This window comes from Lampetra fluviatilis, chromosome 27 (assembly GCF_964198595.1).
Source record: "Lampetra fluviatilis chromosome 27, kcLamFluv1.1, whole genome shotgun sequence".
In the NCBI taxonomy this organism is placed as follows: domain Eukaryota; kingdom Metazoa; phylum Chordata; class Hyperoartia; order Petromyzontiformes; family Petromyzontidae; genus Lampetra; species Lampetra fluviatilis.
Window position 1 is genome coordinate 6,461,489 of NC_136301.1, and position 17,095 is coordinate 6,478,583.

At 41.3% G+C, this 17,095-nt stretch overlaps 1 protein-coding gene across 1 annotated transcript in view; it reads right to left on the reverse strand.

The window, feature by feature from the left end:
* Positions 1 to 17,095, reverse strand: part of CSTF3 (cleavage stimulation factor subunit 3) — a 51,768-nt gene extending 34,673 nt beyond the window's left edge. The window contains exons 1-2 of the mRNA XM_078869149.1: positions 16,824 to 17,095; positions 12,570 to 12,671 (exon numbers count right to left, since the gene is read on the reverse strand). Coding sequence (XP_078725275.1) covers positions 12,570 to 12,671; positions 16,824 to 16,850 — 129 coding nt within the window. The 5' untranslated portion in view covers positions 16,851 to 17,095. The remainder of the gene's footprint in view (positions 1 to 12,569; positions 12,672 to 16,823) is intronic.

The following is a 17,095-nucleotide window of genomic DNA, read 5'->3' on the forward strand; positions in this document are numbered from 1 at the left end:
ATTTGATAGACGAGCGAGGTCTTGCAATACGAGTAGTACGTGTATACGCTTTGTCTGTCGAGCATCACGTGATCACAACTGATATAGAAGTGCTTTGATATACGAGTGCTTTGGATTACAAGCATGTTTGCTTGCATGTTCACCACAAGTGCGTGTGGTTAATGCTGACTTGATTCCTTGCAAAAGGGCAAAAACTATTCTTATTTTTCAATCAATAGAGGTGATCCACTTATCCATTCCACTACAGAATAATGTAAAACACATAAATTGTGACAATTGTCATTTCGTCAAAAATGAAGTGTATCGTGAAAATATATATTTTGGAAAACCATGTTGTTGGCCATTATCTCTAATCCTTCAAATAAAAGTCAAATGTATATAATAAAAACTCAACATTTTTTGATGGAACCAATTGATGATTGAGAGAATTTCAGTATTTTTAAGAAAATACCTTTATAATAAACTGGAAATTAATTCTAAATTTGTATACAGCAGATGCTCGGGAGTGACTGAACATTTCAATGTCACAATCACCTTGGTACACTTCCTCGGTGTATTTTATCGAAACCAACCGAACATCGATGTCCGACAAATCCTCCTATCCACAATAAAGCGGTGAGTCGCAAGAGTGTGTGGTTATAAGAAACTTTTGTTCTCAGATTACTTAGAATTTAAAATTATCAGCGTGCTGTGTAACTGAAACGACAACATAAATACACACAAGTGCGTGAAATAATTCGCTCTCCATGACTATTCGATGTCTTCGCAATTTCAGGGTCATGATTCGATTGAAGAACCATTTCAACGAAAGGTTAGTGTCTCTAACGGCTGCAGGGATTATGTTTAATGATGACACAAGAAAAGCTATTTTTACATTTGCAATTTTTTGCTGAGTGCATTAAGAACTTTAAGAATCAATATAAATAAATTTGTCAGTTAATCATTCTAGCCCTTGTAGTGATATTAACAAACAAAAAGCATATCTTTGTTTACAATGGATGAGGTTGATTGAGTGGCTCCATAGAAACCAAACGATAAAAAAAATTAGACTATTAAACTATTTTATAATTTTACCAGGGAAGACCCACTGAGCTACATAGCTCTTTTTCAAAGCGTGGTTTATCATGTGGAAATGCATAACAACTAAATACTCTAAACGCACGTTTCTCAATGTGGAGGGAAAAAACGGAGGACCCGGAGAAAAATCCACACGACTACGGGGAAAACATGCAAACTCCAAATATACAGCAGGTGTCAGGGTCGGGATCGAACCCACGACCTCCTGTATACCAGGCGAGGTAGTTAACATCTCGCCACCGTGGCACCCTAGACCACCATGACTGCCTCGATATCGCAAGGGAAAGTGGTTCTCCTTTGTGGCCTGCAATTATACCAGGAAACGTTCCCTTGACATGCAGTCCCTGTTGAACGTTTTCCTTCATCATTCTTATTGTAGTCAGGCACAAAAGCTCAAGATTTTGGGGAAGCCTCAATTTTTATTGGGTTATATTTTATTGTTTATTAATCACAACTTAAGTCGCGGCCCCGCAACCCCGATCCAATTCAACATACCCCTCACGGGAGAGCAGGTAAAACTCATGAGTGCAAACTGAGCTCCTCTTAATTCTGTCAAGATACACAACTCATCTGTATTCCCCAGGGCTGTCCAACACAACGTTTGAAGCTACGTTGTGAAATAACACCTCTTTAGTTGTTTTAGGCTTCAACTTCCTTTAAGGTATTTAATCAAAAGCTAAAAAACACTCTCCTTTTCTTTTATTTTTTTTACGAGGCGTATACTCCTGCAAAGTCGATAAAAGCCCATTGCATCGTACGGGGGGGCCACACAAGATTCAATGAGAGGACAGCATCTGCAATTTAATGTTAACCTGATGCTGCATCCCATTAGGGTCAAATCGGCAGATTAGTGGGGGAATGTTGCACGGACCACAGCAAACTGCCCTTGCCTCCCGAATTCTCATGTTTTTGCCAGATACTAATTTTAAGACCTAAGCAACAATGGGAGACACCATTAGAATAATTTGTATTGCCTGTTAATGCCAAAGGCTCACAGAGCCAGTCTAATGAACCACATTGCGAATAACACTGGTCTACAATTTTTGAGATGTCATCTGCTTCTGAGATTAGATGTGGTGTTTATTATGGATTTTGATATGCTGAATTAAAATATGACAATTAAAACAACTGATTTACAATTTACGTCTATGTATATTGTGTAGATAGAGTTTTACTCAAATTGTAAACCTTGGTCTTTTCATGTGTTTATGGTTACTTTACATGAACAGGACCCTGCGAGGTGGGCTGGTAGGAACGAATAACCAAAGAATATAAACATAATGTATTATTACACTTGTTAAGCCAGGAAAGCCCCACTGAGTCAAAAGGTTTTTATAGGGTCCTGCCAAGTGTTTGCAGTAGGGGGCGATGTTGATACACGGACGGACGGACGATATAATCTATTGGTGGTCTGGTCCACTTCGTTCCTACCAGTATAACATGTCACCTGTCCTGTTCATGTAACACTTAAAAAATCAGCAAATGGGTTAGAAATAAAATGTATTGTGAAACAAAAGGCAAAAAACTATTACGTATATATGTACATAGTTTAGTCCTTATTCAGTGTCTACTCGGCACTTCTTGGCTTGTCTCTTGTATTCATTAAATGGAACATCTCTTGCCATTGTACAGCAATAGTCTGCAAGCATTGATGGGTGCCCCCATGTGCACTGATAGCGTTTCTCCATTTTTGCAATGTCGTAGTGAAATCGCTCGCCAGGCTCGTCGTTCACTGCTCAGCAGTTCGGTGGGAAAAAATCTATATGAGAGTGCAAAAAATTGATCTTTAGTGACATGTTGCAACCAAGGCTTTTGTATGCCTTGAGGAGGTTTGTCACCAACTCCCTGTAGTTGTCTGCCTTGTTTCTACTAACTGGAAGGCGTTCCATGCGATCTTTTCCTTGCCACGCAGTTCACTGTCAAATGCATCATCTCTAAGAAGTTTACTAATTTGAGGACCAACAAAGACACCTTCCTTTATCTAAGCTTCACTTAACCTTGGAAATATTCCACGGAGGTACTTGAAAGCTGCTTGTGTTTTGTCCATGGCTTTGACAAAGTTCTTCATCAGACTCAAGGGTGCTAACAAAATCTTCCTTGATTCAGTGGTGGATGCTGAACACTTTTCCTCCCAGGCTCCAATGACTGTCGGAGTGGCCAATCTATCTTGATGTAGTGGGAATCTCTCGCACGACTATCACCATTCGCAGAGAAAACCGCAGTACTTTGTGTATCCAGTCTGCAGACCAAGCAAGAGAGCAACCTTCAAATCGCCACAAAGCTGCCACTGATGTTGGTCATAGTTCATGCACCTCAAAAGTTGTTTCATGTTGTCATAGGTTTCCTTCATATGGACTGCATGACCAACTGGAATTGATGGCAAAACATTGCCATTATGCAGCAAAACAGCTTGAAGACTCATCTTCGATTAATCAATGAACAGTCTCCACTCATCTGGATCATGAACGATGTTGAGGGCTGCCATCACATCATTGATGTTGTTTCAGGCTACAAGATCACCTTCCATGAAGAATGGAACATGATCCTTTTGATGATCACAGAACATAAAAACCCTAACATCACCTGCCAGGAGATTCCACTGCTGCAGTCTGGAGACCAACAGCTCCGCCTTACTCTTGGGTAGTTTCAAATCCCTGACAAGGTCTTTCAGATCAGCTTGTGTTATGAGGTGTGGTTCAGAGGAGGATGGGAAGAAATCTGGGTCATGTGACCTTGATGGTCCAGGACCAGAAGTTTCAACCTCTCCCTCGTCTGACTCAAGTGAGAAGTATTCTGGTGCATCAGGAACCGGCAGTCCTTCTCCGTGGGGTACTGGGCGTATAGCTTATGGAATGTTTGGATAATGCACAGTCACTTTTTCTTTTTTGAAACACCTTTCCCAACTGGAGGCACCATACAAAAGTAACAATTGCTGATATGATCTGTTGGCTCTCTCCAAATCATTGGCACCACAAAAGGTATAGATTTCCTTTTCCTGTTCAACCACTGGCAAAGATTTGTTGCACAAGTGTTGAACAGCATATGTAGGGCCCACATCTTGTCCTGATCTCCAATTTTTGTAGCCAAAATAAAGGTGATAGGCTTTCTTAACCATAATAGTTCAACTGTGCTTTTATGATGCAAAAGTCACTTCACCACAAACATAGCAGAAGTTATCGGCTTTGTTCATACAAGTACGAGGCATCTCTGCTTACTTGGGCTAAACAGGTGTCCCTTTGCAAAATCAAACACTGACAAATAAGAGAGCACGACACTGCATGATTTCTAGAGCTGATATAGGGCAATTTGTTCAGCAGAGGGATGTAAGACTAGTTATGATTGCATCATCCATGACTTCAAGGAATAGCATGATGCAATTCATATCATATATGATGCAATACCAGGTTCAGATTGCAGCATTCATTGTTTTGCTCAAAAAGCAAGTATTGTCCAAACCCAGTCATAGATTTATTCATAGATCCAGTCAAAGATGCATTTTAGTCATTTCTGGTTTAATTTTAGATCCCTTCCTTTTATAACTCACTTATTCTCCGCAATCCCCAAGTCAAGGGTCGTATATACTGATCCAGTAGCATATCTTGAAAACTAGAGCCAATCAACAATTGTAAGCATCATTTTCATTCTCAGTGACCCAGAATTAGTAAAGTTGGACATCCATTTTGGAAGCATTTTGGCTGTAGACCAGTGTTATCTGAAGAGACAGCCAGTATCAAAAACAGCATAGCTATCAGGAACCACTTGTGGTGACATACATCGTGCACATTATATGCGTGTGAAAGCACCCACGCGCACTTTCAATACTTGTGTCCCATATACAATCCGTGCGAGCTGTGGCGTTTCCTTCATCCTCCCCACTCCAGTACCAAGGGACACGGCACCAATCCAACATTTGACAACCACTTCAATGTTTGCCCCATCTCTACCCCAAAATGCGTGGCTAAGGAGCAGCTCTGGCTCCTACCCTCACACCTAATCCATTAAAGTAGCATTGATTGTCTTCGGCCTTGCCTGCTACATCCTAGTCACCCCTCTCTCCAAACTCCCATGGCATGCCCTCCCCTCTACCACCCTGTGCCGAGTGAGCATGTGACCATCTAGCTCAGCTCTCTTCACTAATTTTCAGGGGGGGGACGACACTTTCGCCAATAAGACATCAGTGCGAGGGCCACCAGACATTTGAAACCATTATAGGTTTTACAGCAGCACGATGATGGGGGGGTGTTTTCACATGTGTATTATTGAAGGCCGGACGTCAGGGGGCGTACTAAAGGCCACCAATGGCCCGTGGGGCCATGCAAGGAAGAACAGTGGCCTATACCCTCTGCCCACCGCCCCCCCAATGATTTTATCAATTATCAACATTTGTAGCGATTAGATTTAAAACAAATGCATATCTAATTACGTCTAGTTGCATCGATTATATTTCACTCAATTAGTCCAAATGTAGCATTATTTGCAAACAGGTTGCACAAACCATAATTGCTCAAATCTTATATGCCTTATTTGATCAATATATCGTGGCCATACCTACAATAATTCATTAATCGATGCTAGCACCCAGTGACCAACCATTTAAGGCCCCATCCTCAACTGGGCAGATACATGTGCAATGTCCAGGCCTGAAGAATGAGGTGTGATATATTAAAGTGCAATTTTAGACAAAGCTTGACGTAACCATGGTTTAGGTCAGGCTGTGATTGTGAAGTTACAAAATGAATATTTAGTAATTTCTCTCATTCTCAGCTATATGAAGGTTTCCCCAAGTCGTCGTTATGCTTAATGGTCCCGTGCTGTGACAATCCATCTCGCTACTGCATATGAGATAATCTGATATCACTTCATCTCCATGGTGGTCATTTTCTTGGGCACATTCCCTCCTTTGGCTGTGCTTTCATCAGTTTCACCAATCAGCTACCATCCCTTCCACAAGTGATGTACTGCCCAAACCCACTATTTTCTTCACAATCAATGCATTTTAACTTGTATGTTCTCTTAATCCTGTTGCTCTATCTGGATTTCAGTATAAATCCAAGCACACACCTCTCCATGCCTCTCTATACACTTTAACGCTTGTTCATTTTCCTTCGTCAGTGTCTATTTGTCTAATCCCATGTCATCATCGTCTTTCTGGGAATCGAAACAGGGTTATGAGATTCATATTCTCAGGTTTTTTCGGTAAAGTCACGTAGGTAAAAACATTAAAATTAATGAAAGTAAAATAAAACAAAATTATTATAGAAACAGGGGGATAAAATGCAAACATTATTTTATAAAACTGGTTACGAGACAAAATCTGGCTGCAATGTAGAGGTGTGAAATTTAAATAAAATGAGGACATTTTCACTGTACACTTACATAAATGTGACTCTTACAATCTTATTGTTTTGACCTTAAGGCAAAAAATGAATCGTCAACTGTGATCACCACTAAAAGTGAAAACACTGTCAGGGATATGTTTTTAAACTTTATCTGTAATTATTTTAACTACAAATGAAACTAAAATAATAAGTAAACGGTAGGTAGGTTTTATAATGCAATGATGTAATTGGGGGCGTGAGAAATAAGCAACAGCTGTGATAGACTGTTGCGAGGTTACGTAATTTGAGGTCTCCCAACGCTCAAAAATGTTCGGGTAACCATTCTGATCAGCTTCTGGGAGCTTTACAACAATTTTACATTTGAAATGTGCCCATAATGTAACAAACGTCTCAGAGCTACGCAGGTTAAATGCCGAGTGAAGCAATTATTTCCAGGGTTTTTTTTCCCCCCAAGTATTCAAGTAAGTTTCCCTTTTTTATGCTAGACCAGAACATAGATCCCAAAACTGCGTCAAAATGTCCTGCCCAATGTGAGTAACACACCTCTTGGTCAACGTTTAGCCAGGAGAACAAAGACTGGTCCAGGGCAAATCTTGGTTAAACATTGGACTGTTCGATAAGGTGGTGTTTGTGTACGGGAGGTGACTTCATAAATATAATATTGTCCAGGTTTACAGAGGAGTAAGTGTAGGGAAATTCTCGTGTAAATAAAAATGTTTTACCAGGTAAGGCCCACTGGGCTGTATGGCTTTTTTCCGAAACGACCTGGCCACAAATGATAGGTCAACGAAGTTCGCTTATCGCGTTGAAATGTACGGCACACAAATACTCTAAATCCACATGATGTTGATTCTTAATATGGAGGGAAAAACCAGAGGACCACGAGTGGGACACACACGCAAACTCCAAATATACAGGGATCAGGGTTGGGATCGAACCCACAACCTCCTGTATACCAGGCGAGGTAGTTAACATCTTGCCACCATGGCGACCCTGTAAGGCGGGGATTGCTCATAGCAGGGAAGTTGAACTCAATCTTTGGAGAGAATCCATGAAACTTCAAGGCAGGGATAAGTTTATTTTAAAAAGAGCAGCTGTGCAAACCAATGTAGAGTGCTCACCCCATTACTCGGGCGAATCTTATTTAAGTGATCTTAGCCTCACCCAAATGCATCCAAAAAATAAAAAAGCCTTCGTTTGGCCTCGAGGTCTTACCCATTTTCACCAAACCCTAATCATCCTTTCGTAGTTTAGCTCTTCTAATCTCAATTTTGTGCACAGGCAAAGCCCATCTAGCCGCACTAACACCAGGGAGCCCATTTGTGACTAATTTACAAGATTACCCTTTTGGGGGAAGAGTTCAAGATTTAGTGTAATCTTACAACCGCATTCACATGCATGCTAATGCACCACGGCTGGGACTAATAACCACCTTAAAGCACAAAGTGTTCATTCTAAAAATTTTACTTGACAAAAAATGGCATGCATTTTGGAAACAACTGATAAAAGACTTCATATAATTAGTTTTTATTCTACAATAACAAAAAATAACTGTAGAGTCAAAAAATGCGTATGAACAATAGATGGGACAAATAGAAAAATTTACCTGTCTAAACAAAATTAACTGAAGACAAACATCCATATACTCTATGATTCGTGAATACCTAGACATACTAAATATTAATTTGCGTACACGTGCAGACCTTTTGTCAAACAACTTATGAATGAGGACCTCCCCATGCAATGCAACGCTGGTCGGAATGGCTTGAAGGTGGACACAGCATGGACATGCGAAAGTCGAAGTACAGAACAACATATTTTGCACCGCTGCCCTCTGATTGTCCACCGTGCAACCCAGCAAATATGAGGTAATATTTAACAGTCCAGTATGGTGTCAAGAGTACGCCTAAGTTGGGGTTTGCTATAAGAGTATAGATATAAAATGTAAGAGTGCATATAAAATGTATATAAATGTACATATGTGCAATAAATCATCTGTATATGATAAATCCTGGACTCATTTCTTGCGCGGGCGATACAGTTACACACCCTCAAATCCACATTCGCGTGATGTCGGGGGGGCAATTTGACTCCTTACTTCCCGCCCTGTGCGTGTAGCTAAAGTACGAGTCACAATCGTAAGTATGAATCGGGGGGGGATCAGTTGTGTATGAGCCGGGTCCACGTACTCCGAGCCTGCGTACTCCGAGACCTTACTGTACATTGTATCAAATACACTTACATAGTATTGTATGCATACAACACTGTAAAGTGCTCCAAATATTAATGACATCATGCAAGCATTATCTAACGCCATCATGCAAGCATTATCTAATGCTTGCCGGATGGCATTCATCATCTTATGCAGCACGTGATTGCAGGCTGCTTTAACGAATCATTCACGATGCGTACATTCATAGTTTAGGCTTCGGTGCTCCTCGGGACTGATTTTGGAGTCTCCACGGGCAGATGAGTGCAGTATCCAAGTAAAGTTGAAACATTTGAGACCAAGACTATGGCAGTAGGCCTTGCTGTTGCTGAGCCAATCAAGGTACAGATACATATACAGGTAACCCCCGAATTACGACTACTCCACTTGCAAACCCCCCCCCCCCCCCGCTTTTACAACCTTCCTTGTAGTAAGACCGCCCCCCCCCCACCACAGTAACTCATATCTATGACCGCCTTATGACCGCTACCGACGCAGAGTCGACTAATGGCGCTGCTTTGGTCTTCCGCCATATGCATATGTACAGTATAGCCTGACATTCTGCAGCTGCACCTCGAGTGAATGCTCATCTTTCACAATGTGCTTCATTTTGGTGAATTTTCTTCAAATTTTGAAAAAAGTTCACCTTCCGCAATGTCTGAGAAGAGGAAATGTTATGCACGTGCAGAAAAGTACTTAAAAATTTTCAAACATGTTTTTTTACTTAATACATGTTTCTAAAGGTCATGTTAAGTTACCATAAATGCTGTGGGTGCGGAGGTCGCCTGTATAACATCTTCAGCAAATGTTGTTATTTGGCAGATGGAGGAAATACAAATTTCAGGGTATGTGTATTAAACGTGGAATTTAGACTACCTTCTGTGATGCAATCATGTGATAATGTTGTGGCTTGGCTCTCCAACACACCAGCGTGCTGTACTAGTGACGAATTGGCACGTTCTGTTTACATGACAACGCTTACTAGTTGGCTGTGTCGGGTGGTATCGGGTTTTAACGACATATTTACGCGATCTAACCCAAAAAAACCTCTATTATATATGTGACAATTGACATAATATTCAATGAGGTCAAAATATGTATTCCTGAGCTCAAATCTGTCATGCTAACATGTCATATATGAAAACTGAAATGCATCAACATTTTATCCATATTATAATTCCTGTCAGGGCCTATAGATCAAAATTCCTTCTAAATATACATCCTGAAGAATTTTCGGAGAAGTCAGATGGCAAAAAAACCTCAATTCAGTTTTACCATCCCCGCTTAAAATGTTCAATGCTGCCGTAAAATTTGCCTATTCCTCAGAATTATCCCGTTACTTATTTTCTCCATAATGATGAAAAATATTATTATATAGATTATTTACATGTGTTTGGGTTCATAGAACAATTCCCTTTTCCACGTGCCCTAAACATGCAGAAAACAAAACGAATAACTTGCATTCCTTGTATCATGTATTATTTAAGACCAAACTCAACACTTCAGAAAGACGAGAGAGCAGCAATGATGTGACAACGTCTCAGTACAAAGCAATACTTTGTGGTGCATTTAGTGGCCATCACATGATAAAACAGCTTAATTATGACAGACTTATTCAGGAGTCTGGCATGATCTCCCTCAATTGTCTGAGGAAATGTAACAAAATATCAAAGTGTTTGCGTGGCTGAATGTCAACTCCATGCCTCCTGATGTGACGTTACACCAGGAACAGGGCAGTCCTTAACAGCTTTCCCATTCCATTGACGTATGCGTACATGTACGTCATCAGTTTTACTCTTCCGTTTCCGTTCTGATGATGTACGTGTACGGAATCAGTAAAACTAAAATAAATTTACTTTATCGATACATATTCAGGTCGGAAGATGTACCGAGGCTCCCACAAGGCCACGCAGGAGGGCGTGTGGCACAGTTTGGCACCAACTATCATAGAGTGCGGTCGTGTCGCTCCAGTTATATACGGTGAGTACAATGTTTTAAAAAATGGCGCCACTACGCCTCTCCAAATAAAATTAACACTAAACCACATGCGCGTTCCAAGATTCAGCAACGAACGGGACTCACTCTGAAATTTGTAAACATCTCGGAAGGGTAAAAGGTTCAGATATACGCAAGACCAAATGTATGGCCTTTAAGGGACCAAGGCAGCGCTCAATTTTTGTAGGTCTTCCGAGTTGTTTGATGAGGCAAGCTGTTTGTGTAGCCAAAACCAAGCACACGTGTATTTTTTAATCCTTTATATTAAGTTCGCTTGCTTGCTTACGACCGTGCAAATCTTTCGGTCGTTTTTTAACCCACTTCCCGTGATCCAATCAAGCTGACATTTTCCACACAGACTCGTTGTGCGTGACAATTAATGTTCGTGAAATTTTTTTTCCAAAATTTTACACTTTTTAGGACAAAAATATTATATTTAACTAGCAGAAGTACCCGGCGTTGCCCGGGTGAAAAATATATTTCTTAATAACCTTACATATATACACAGATGGGCTGCTACCCCTGCCCCCCCCCCAGCCACGATCTCCTCGGCCGCTGTGCAGTAATATGTACGGCCTATAGTGTGGTGGGGTGTCGAGGCCTAGTACCGTGCAGAGCCTCCGGCCTCGCCTAGATTGCCCATCCGGCTGAGGCTGGGTACTGGGGCCGTTACCCCCCCCCCCCCGCGCTACAATAATACTGTCTAAACGCTATAATTTTATTATCTACCGACCCTATAATAGTAATTGCACACATTGGGGTGGGGGGGGAGTGAAGAGGACGTGAAACTTTGATGAATTTACCTCAGAGTCGCGTGTTAATGCGTGCGCATATTTTTAACGGGAATTAAAAATGGCGTCCACCCCGCAGCGAATGCGTCGCTACCCGTTGCCACGGGCAACCGCCGTGGAAAACCAAACGGACCAATCGTGTCTCGCAAATCCCTCACATTTCGTCCAATGAAACTGCGTATGGTCCGGCGACACACAGACAGACAGATTTGCGATTTTATATATATAGATTACCAATTGCTTAATGGTGCAATGCAATCATCTGACCCATAGGTGGCAGCCATCTCAAGCCAGAGGACGAGAGGACTCTAGCCACCACGCATATAAAGGATTTATAGTGAAAAACTTTGTTTTTACGGGTTATACTTATTTTTATTGAGTTGTGATCCGAGTAACATGGACTGTGGATCATACCATTTCAGTCTCCATATCGTGGATGAGGATTTATCCTAAACTTTTGAAATTTATTTCTGCCACCATTTTAAGCTTTGACCAAGAATAGTAAAATATGGAAAGACTATTGAGATTTATTCATAACACGCTGTTAATTATCATAACCAAAGATAACAACAGGACATTTTACTGCAGTCATATAAATAGTGCTACTTTAACCACAAACGGCCCGTTTCTGTGAACTATAGCAGCCTAATAATGAAGGCCAAAAAACAATCCGGGTCACACTGCTGCGGAGGATAACTCGCAAACGTTTAGCGCCCTCATCGGAAAAATCATCAAAAGGTTACTCAAAAAGGTTACTCAAATACAGAAAACACATGGCCACACTATGTGGATGGTTGATTGATCAATGAGAAACCCATATAATGATGCACGTACATATCAAAACACAATACCAAAGCGTACACAAATACGTGAAGCACATTTAGGCCACAAAGTACTGCAGGGAAAGCCCATTTTTCTCTTTGTTGCATGCACTTGCACTGAAGTCAGACATTGGCAAACAGCTATACGCGTGATCTCTTTAAATTTAGTGTGCTTTTGCAACATAGCAACCGTCACCAAAAACAAGATGGCTCGGTGTATATACTTACCAATACAGGCATGGTATTAGGTATTTCCCCATTCATGCCTTGTGGCCTAAACGTGTCACATGTTAGCCCGAATTCATTAATAGGTAAGGGGTTTAAATTGAATGTGAACCTGCGCCTCTCGGATGAGCACGCTCCATGCTTCGATGTCATACGGGTTGTCCTCAAGTTTTCGCTCCGCTTTCTTCACTTTCTCCGGAACGTACTCCTGCACCTGATGCACATGCACGAGCGCACACACACGTACGGTTAAATTGGATGATTGCCTGGGTAGGCTGATAAGACAGTGGAGTAATCACACAGGTCAAACATTTATACTGTAATATATTTAATATATGAGAAGACAAACAAGAAATACATTCCATATTTTGAGTAAATAAATGTTGAGGAATTATATAATCCTATGAACGAATGGTCCAATCACCTGACCAGTTATGTTTAAAATTATCTATTCTAAACGAATCTTACCTTAAAAGATCTTTCATAAAGCCACGAAGAATTCAAAATGGCAATTTAAATTCAAATACTCTAAAAAGCACAAAAATGGCAGAACCTACTTTGTCATGAAGCAAACACTTGCTGTAAACAGAAACGTTTTTTGCAAACTTCGGTACTCACACCAGTTAAGATGGCTACAGAAGACAACTCCATTCATTGCCATTATAAGAAGCTTCAAAGTGTAAGAGCATAAAATCCCACAGCTGTGTAATCAGTCATTCAAAAAGTTTGTGTTTCTCAAATATTTCACTATCACATAATGCAACTACATGAAAAAATAAGATATTTGCATGAGGAGAAAATATTTTCATACTATATTGGAAACAAGTTTTGCTGTCTGGATATCCTGTTTGCCTGGCTGGATTCCTGACTGACTGGATTCCTGGCCCATGTGCACGATGATGGCTCACCCGCATCCCACAACATTGTCCGTGCATGCTGTTGCCCCCCCTACCCTTCACCCGTGTATCCCACGAAAATCCGCGAGAGATGAGGGAGTTTGAGGGAGATAAACAGGGGAGAAAGAAGGAAGGACTGGAGAGTAGAGGTGTGGGGAGAGTGAAATGGCATTAATCAGAGGACAAAGAAAGCAAAATCTAAAAAAGAGCGAGGGAAAACGACAAGCAGTGGGAGAAAACGGGAAAGGGAAGAGAGGTTGAGACTGCAAAGAAATGTGAAAATAAGGTGAGCAAGGGTGAGGTGGGAGGAACAGGGAGTGAGGTAGTGGGGAAGGAAGAGAGTGAGACAGAGGAAGGAGAGATAGTGAGGGAGTGCAAGGTAGAAGAGGGAAGAGAGAAAGAGACAAAATGGGAAATTGAGATAAATTGAGATACACAGTGCAGAGAAGGCAAGAGAAAGGTGGAGGCAGGGCTCTACATAAGATAAAAAGGCTTTGCTGGCTGGGACAGACGATCATGTGAAAAGGATATGTGGCTTGCTCGTTTATCCAATTGCTAAACTGGGTTGCCAGTAAATGGACCGATGTATGTTGGACTTCTTTTGCACCGTATGTAGCCAACCGTGCTAATCGGATGTGAATCAAGGGCAATGGCTTACAGTGCAAATTTAGAACCAGGAATAATATCGTGGTGGTGTTCTTATGACAAAAAACACCACATTCATCAATAACTGCCTTAAATATGTATGTGCTACAAAGAAGGGCCATTGCCCAAAACGTCGCCTATATATTTTTCTTTGGTCTAAAATAAAAAATATATAGGCCACGTTTTAAGGCAGTGTTATTGATGAATGTGTTGAGTTCCATTGTTGTGCACCACGCTTCCTTTACATTGGAAGGATCAACTTTACAGGAGATTTTTTTTTACACCAGCTACAGAGATGAGTAAAGTTCAAGCATTAACACTTTCAACCTTGATTGGAAAGCATAACATTTTTTACCGACCACACCATCAACTCCATGAAAATGAGACAAAAGATGGTTTCTTATTTTCCCCAGTGAGGCGGCTAAATTCAGCACGTATCAACATTCCGAAGCAACATTACGTAAATACATTAACACGAGGGCCGTCAAACTCAATTCTTCCAAGCAACATTTATAGTCTTCTTGGTTCTTTCGGTAAAGTCACGTAGAAGGAAAATAATAAAATAATAAAAATAAAACATAATAAAATAATTCTCACGACGTTTCGACCACAACGCAAGCAGCCGTCTTCAGGTGGAGAACAGGTCTGTCAAGTAGACATGAATGACTGTCTACTTGACAGACCTGTTCTCCACCTGAAGACGGATGCTTGCGTTGTGGTCGAAACGTCGTGAGAATGATTTTATTATGTTTTATTTTTATTATTTTCCTTCTACGTGACTTTACCGAAAGAACCAAGAAGATGAATCCCTGCAGTCACGAAAGCTTTAAATCGAAACATTTATAGTATTGACAAGGCATGATCTCATCGTGATGCAATAGGGACTTGGTTGCTAAAAGGAGTAGCTCTGATGCACAAAACGTGGGAATGCAGTGACAAAGCTACACAACTACACACCAAGGATTTTCTTGATTACAGATTTTGTCACATCACACATTTGCTCACATCATACACATCACACGCATGTGAACATCAGTTCACAAATATTTGATAACGTCACACAGTTGGTCCCACCACACACATGTCATCACATCACACACGGTCATCACATCACACACATTTGGTCGCGTGAAGATCAACCATGACTAAGGAAGTCACGGGACCCATTTCCATCATTAACAATCATTTTTATTTGCAATGTACCATTCACAAGCCTCATTGAAAAAAATCCAACATTTTCACATTTATATTACATGAACCGGCAATGTGCTTTCCAAGAATAAAATACATTAATAGTAAAACCAATGGTTTAACTGCAAAATCAACTCAAAGGTGTGGTCATATATTTGAAGCTTATTCATATTCTTTGGGTCTTTCGGTAACGAAAGATTTAAGTCAAGAATTATATTTGAATCTTTCATCAATAACAGGAATAGGCAAAACTGGGACAAAACATCCACTGGAAACAAAGCCACCGTGGAAGGTGAAACTCAACCTAACAGAGTAATTTATAAACTATCTTAATGGTAATCCCTTTGTTCCAAAATGGGAAATGTCCCCATAAGGAGTTTTATGCAATGGTCCACTGGGCTCACTCCGAGCCGTTTTACTTCATCAACAATTATTTAACTGGCTGACTTTATGCGGCTCTTGACCACCTTTTAAATAAACCGTTTCTTTCTTTTGGCATGGAATTACATCCACTCAACGCAAAGCTAACACGCAGCAACACTATTAAGCAATGGCATTTTGCGGCGACCAATGCGAGCATACGTTAAGAAAATCACGTTGGTTATTAAAACGGCTTTATAAGTGAAATACTGTATAAACATGGGATCATGCATACATGTATACTGTACACTACTTCAGAGCAGAGACCGCAGGAATGGACGCGCTTAATCTATAGACTTGAAATGTATTTCGTGGTGCCACTCTAGAAGTTGATCATTCAAAAAGAGTGCATTGTGCTTCTTGGGCGGTGCGTTTAATTGCAGTGTGGTATCGTGCCTCTCACTTAATTGTGTTGCAGTGCACAGCAGTGCTGGAGTACGGTGAACCTAAGTAAATTGGACCTTAATGAGGTCCTGTGTATTGTATAGGTTGTATTGTGGTCTACTCGAATATGTGCCATTGTAATATGGTAAACTGTAGAACCCTGCAGTTGCAACGTGGTATGCTGCAGAAATGTCTAACGCAATGCACGGTCTGTGGTTGTGGCCACGATGCGTATGCCCCCTGTATTTTTGGAACGGTGAGACGGCGACATTTAGACATTTTTACAAGGACAAAGAGTATAGTTTTAAGTATAATCAGCTTAAAGTGGACTTTACGTATGCACCACTCCACAATTATTAATAACACAGTAGTTGGGCGTTTGTTTTAGACCCAAAAGGTCAGGTAACAAACAGCACTATCAAAGTTGCGGGGTCATTAAGGGTTAGTGGACACGTTTATTCAATTGCGCAAGGTTAGAAGGCGCTTGCCATTAAAACCTAAAAAAATAAAAAATAAATACTCCCTCAGCAGTCTAATCTAATCGTTCGGCCTCATTTGTTGTTGTTGTCCCGTCTCCCTCAGTCTCTTTTCTCTCGAACTGTGGGATTTTCGTAGCCACGGCCCCGCGTGAAAAGCCCTCGTGGAGTAAAAAACGAGGCCCGGGGTCGCCTCGGTTCGACCGATCCTCCGGCAAACCCTCACCCCCTCAACTCCCGGAGCACTTTTACACGTTGCCGCGCACACGCTAAAGACTTAAAAGATACCCCCTTAACCAAACAGCCCACGGTGATTAACAAGATCCGTAACGAGGCCCTTCGTTGCATCCGTACCTGCTCTGCGTTGCCTTCGGAGGCCATGGGGCTCGCTCGCACGCGCCGAGCGGCGACTGAGGGTGGCCGCGATGGCGATGTGAGGCGGTGATGGGTTTAATAAAACAAAAACCGTGTCGCCCGTCGATACGACGATCAAGTGGTGCTAACGACGACAAGATGATAACGATGACAATAATACCGAATAAACAACAACAGACGAGGCTACTGCTGAGGCGCTGCTCCCTCGACTCGCCGCTCAAAGATGGCGCTCCCCCCTGCCAACCCTCCTC